At 39.2% G+C, this 5,186-nt stretch overlaps 1 protein-coding gene across 1 annotated transcript; it reads right to left on the bottom strand.

Moving 5' to 3' along the window:
- LOC104791154 (splicing factor 3B subunit 4-like) lies at positions 3,860-4,786 on the bottom strand. Its single transcript, XM_010516973.1, has 3 exons — positions 4,695-4,786; positions 4,494-4,552; positions 3,860-4,346 (listed from the first exon to the last, which is right to left on the bottom strand). Exons 1-3 carry the CDS (start codon positions 4,747-4,749, stop codon positions 3,930-3,932), a joined length of 531 nt encoding a protein of 176 aa, XP_010515275.1. The 5' UTR covers positions 4,750-4,786; the 3' UTR covers positions 3,860-3,929.

The following is a 5,186-nucleotide window of genomic DNA, read 5'->3' as shown; positions in this document are numbered from 1 at the left end:
TCTGCGTAACCTCCCAATTCCCTTTTGTTTCCCTGCGCAGGCTTGCCGCCCTTGCTAGAACCCCCTGATACTGAGCCCTACTAGGCTGAACTGTTGGGCTAGCCGCTACCGACTGGGTCCGGATATCCTCCTCAATCCCTGCTACAGTCTCAACCAGCTCTGCACGCGTAGCATAACTCCACCCTCTACAGTGAAACCTCAGATAGTCACGTACAGCCCTCAAAAATCTCCTGATCTGAGCCTCTTCAAACTCCATATACCGACCCCCATACCTCAGAAGTCGACTGAACTCCAAGTCAAGCTCCCGCACTGACCGAGTCCCCTGAGCTAGCTGAAAGAACTGCACCTCCAACCTATCAAGTGCCTCTCTAGGGAAATACTTGCGGTTGAACTCCAAGACGAAGTCAGCCCAAGTCTTCTCCCTCTGCACTCTCCTGGCTGCCACAGAACTCCACCACAACTGAGTATCACCAGTCAAATGGTGGACCCCAACGTCCACCCAAAACTCCTCAGGAAATCTCAGAGTATGGAAGTTACGTTCCACACTCGTCCTCCATGCCTCCGCAACGATAGGATCAGTACCTCCCAAAAACCGCTCGGTACGAATATGACCCATCTTTGTCAGCATGCTGATATAATGAGAATGGACCCCCACATCCGCCGCAACTCGCTGCCACTCCTCCGCCACTACTGGTGGCACTACCTGAGCCTGAGCCGGTGCCACTGGCGGCAACCGCTCAATCAAATGTGCTAGCAAACCCGCTGGGTCGACACCCGGGACTCCACCCACTGGAACTCCCGCACCTGGAGCCCTAACATCACCAGCCACTGGAGCATCAACACCGCCCCCTCCAGCCACACTCACGGAAACCCCCTGGACACCCTGCGACTCGCCGACACCCTCTGCTGTCACACTCTGGTCCTCGGTCACACTAGACTCTGGGGCTCTCCCCCTACCACGACCACGTCCGCGTCCACGACCACGTCCGCGTGCACGACCACGACCAGCAACATCATCCTCTCTAACCATCTGCACTACCATGAACAGAAGGCTAAGCACACAATTAACGGAACACAAAAAAAAACATGAACTCACCGTGGAATCACACTATAGGCTCGAAGAGGATGTTCTAGGACTCCATGCCACTCACAATTGACTAACTCACATAATCAATCATGACATGCAATCCCAACATCAACAACAGAAACCTAGTGAACCCAAACCTAGAACCGTAAGGGCTTTGATACCAAACTGAAACGACCTGACCCGTTTTTTTTTAATAAAAAATAAAAAATAAATAAATAAACTACAACTAGTGGTCTCATATCCACTAGCCACCTAGCCACAAACACAACCAACAGCGAAAATAACATATACCAATATCCAAATAATTATCCAATAAATAAATCGTAACCATTCCAATAACCAACATTAAACTAAATCGTAAACAAATAATCCAAACAGCATAAAACAGAGAACCAGCAATCCTAAACAACATTCTAGGACTCAACTCTAGCAACCTAACAAAAGCCAGAAAACCAAGCGAACCACTAGAACATACTCCTCTTTATTGCCTTGATTCCACGATCACACTTTGCCTTTACTTGCATCACAAACACAAATTGCAATGCATGAGTATTTTATAAACACTCAGTAAGGCAATCCTCCCATCTACTGGGCTATAAACACAAGCAATAGAGATACTCTAACCATCAAACAACAATCAACAACCAAACCAGGCTCTGCATCGACCGACACAAGATTGCATTGACCGACACCATCAGGGACCAGCATAGACCGACACAAGATATGCATCGATCGATACCAGGTTCACTTGCATCGATCGACACATGCTCGACATCACGCGGAAACCCTAATCGCAGCGACTGATGCCTCCACATGGCATCGACCGATCCTCCTAGGTTAAACTGCGCCGTCCTCGCACTAGCATCGACCGACGCACATAGTGCATCGACCGATGCTCATGCCGAGCATTGTTTTCCCCGAAGCTTATTGCCGGATCTTCGTTCCTGCAACCACAAGAATCGATCCCAAGCCGCAAGAGAGCTTCCTAATGCCTCAAATAACATACTAGCAAGCCTAACTACACAGAAACAAACAGATCAGAGTAATCTCCAGCTTAGATAAGCCATGGTCATGCACTTAGCTTTGCCACAGAAGGAATCCGACCCAAACACAGGAAGAAAACGTTTCTAGGAAGCTCCTACAATGATCCCAGCTACAGAACTCTACAGGAACAACTTGAAATCTCCCAAAAACCTCAAGAACGCTCAAGAACACTTTCTCTCTTCTCTTTTCTCTCAAAAACGGCTAAATTCGTCTAATGAGACAAAAGAACGACTTAAGGGTTTTTTTCCTTTCCCTTTGCCCAAAACGCAGCATTTAACTTAAGTCAAAACGCAGGAATTTGAGTCAGCATTGACCGATGCTCCTCCAGCATCGATCGATGCACATCCCAAACCGGGATTCCGGTTCGCGGATGTTACACTTTGTAGTAGACACTTAGCTAACGAGTAGACTTCATCTATCCGTCAACTAGAAAAAGTAAACTTCTATGTGGTTAGTTTTGCAATTGAACAAGTTTGACTTTCGCCAATTAGATTACGTACAAAGTCTCCAGGAATGTTGACTTCGTTTGCAGTCTGTCGTGGTCATTTTTGGGGTTGACCAACATTTTTATTTTTTAACTAGTAGACTTCTTTTGCAGTCAACTAATTTTATATTAATAATATTATGGTCAATGCTTTTATATTTTGGTCAACCCAAAAAATAGCCACTATAGAAGTCTACTATTTTATCATCCTGAGAAGACTTCGTCTGACACTCATAACTGAAAAGTCAAGAATTTGGTCTATTGCAAAAATACACCTTAGTAGACTGCAAACGAAGTATCCGTTAGAAATATTATAATGCAGTCTAAACCATATTTTTTTGTTTTCAAATGAAATTAATGAGATTAAAATTTTAGTCTACGGGCTCGAAACTCGATAAATTTTAAATTGCAAAACTGACCACATAGTAGACTTTACATGATATTATGACGGTTGGACTAACAAATGAAATCTAATTTCGGCAAAAACACAAGGAAAATCATGAAATCTACCGGAAAATAACCTTACGGTGGTTGTTTGCAATGTCAAACACCGAGGACGTCGTCTTAAGTCACCATGGAAGAAACCCATTGCCAATTTAATCACTATCCAGGAATCATGACATATAACAAGATGAATGAACTTGCAAATTTTCTTAAATTAAAATGGAGAGGAGATGAAAGAAAATGAAGTTCTCATAGCATTGAGTGTTATTTAAGCTTACAAATTCAGGTTGTTGAAGCTTTAAGAGCTTCAAATTTGGTTGTTCATGGTTGTTGGAAAACTGATGACGGTGGCACAACCGTAAATAAAAAAGAAGATGAGGATATGGATGTAATAAATATTTTCGCAAGAAATTCAAATAAATCACAAATAATGGCATTTTTGTGAATACAATGAACACATAAAGATTTATTTGGGAGAAAGTAGCAAATGTTGGAAAGAGAAAAAGAGGTGGTTAGGTTTGCAATTTACTCAAGTTAGGGGTCTAATTTTGCAAGTCTCCCTATCAAATTCATTATAAATAACAAAATAATTACTAAACGATAAATAAACATATAGAAAACTATTGTATCAATATTTTTATTAGTTTTCTCCAATCTAAATTTATTGAATTGAATATGTAGATCAAATATGTTGAGTCAATAAGTTTATTATCTCGATAATTAAAAGGGAACAAATTTAAAAATTCAAACAAATTTTTAGCAAGAAAAGGATTCAACCCATTAAATTTTTTTGACCAAATTTATTGTAGCATTGTGTTTACTTAGTTTGATTATTTTGACAGTTACACATAGCATATAGTTATCATACTTTTAAATCTTTGCTTCATTATCATAATTTTTGTAGTTCATCTGCGGCGGTGGTGGACGCACAGGATGACCCCAACCGTTGATTCTCTGATGAATTGGTGGTGGTGGTCGGACAGGACGACCCCAACCATTGATTCTTTGATGATTCGGTGGTGGTGGAATACTCCAACTGTTGGTTGTCTCATGATTTGGTGGCGGTGGAATACTCCAACTGTTGATTGTCTGATGATTCTTATAAATCATCTGTGGTGGCGGTGGTCGCACAGGACGACCCCAACCGTTTATTTTCTGATGATCCATATAGTTCATCTGCGGTGGCGGTGGTCTCACAGGACGACCCCAACCGTTTGTTTTCTTATCGTGGCTTGGGTTTGAGTTTTTTTCTGGATAATCCATCATTTTTGGGATTCTTTCTTCAACCTACATTATTTTTTATTTTTGTTTGGTGAAAAAAAATCAAAAATTATCGTATGCAGATCTATATTGAAGTAAGTGAAAATATTGATTACCAATAAGAGAAAAAAAAAATCTATGAAGATATGCATTTTTGTTACTGATATTAATTACCAAATTTACTGAATCTTGGACGGTGTGAAGAACTCCATCTCCATGACTCTCTCCAAACTCTAAAAGAGAAAAAATGAATTCAATAAACAACCATACTATTAGATTATAAGAGTAAAATCAATTAAAAAAAAACAAAATAGATCTTTGATATTAAAAATGTAAAACTATCCAATTAGAAGATTTAAAATATTTTCAAATTACTTATAGAGCACAATGGAAGAATGAGCAAGAACGATATGAGAGGCAGAAGTTTCATCTTTCAAATAATTTATTTTTCTAATACACAAGATATATATTTTGGTTTCGTTGTATGGATGAGTAATGCATGATTCTATATATATATGTGCACAGGTTCATAGTTATCCACCGGTCAATGTACTGTAAAATGATAGATATTTTGCACTACAAATTTAAAACAAGTCAAAGTAAATATTTTGATCAAAGATTTTATTTTTATATAGTCAACATATATATCAGTAGTTATCAAAATTTAACATTTTACATCTTGGTCAGTGTCTAATTAACATTTTGATGACGAATTATAAATTTGTTGATTATCTGAAAATAAAATCTTTGATCAAAAGATTTACTTTTGACTTGTATTAAATTTGTAGTACAAAGTTATTTCGAAAAATTAAATATATATTATCTATGTGACATTTAAAAAAAAACTCTTTTAACTATACCTTTTTA

Source organism: Camelina sativa, chromosome 6 (assembly GCF_000633955.1).
Source record: "Camelina sativa cultivar DH55 chromosome 6, Cs, whole genome shotgun sequence".
Classification (NCBI taxonomy): domain Eukaryota; kingdom Viridiplantae; phylum Streptophyta; class Magnoliopsida; order Brassicales; family Brassicaceae; genus Camelina; species Camelina sativa.
The sequence above is the reverse complement of the archived record's forward strand: the minus strand, read 5'-3'. Positions and strand labels throughout refer to the sequence as shown.

Coding starts and splice junctions, on each gene's coding strand:
- LOC104791154 (XM_010516973.1), bottom strand. CDS start 4,749: ATGAAACTTCTGCCTCTCATATCGTTCTTGCTCATTCTTCCATTGTGC. Junction 4,553..4,694: donor TCTTCCATTGTGCTCTATAA/GTAATTTGAAAA, acceptor TTTCTCTTTTAG/AGTTTGGAGAGAGTCATGGA. Junction 4,347..4,493: donor TCCAAGATTCAGTAAATTTG/GTAATTAATATC, acceptor AAAATAATGTAG/GTTGAAGAAAGAATCCCAAA.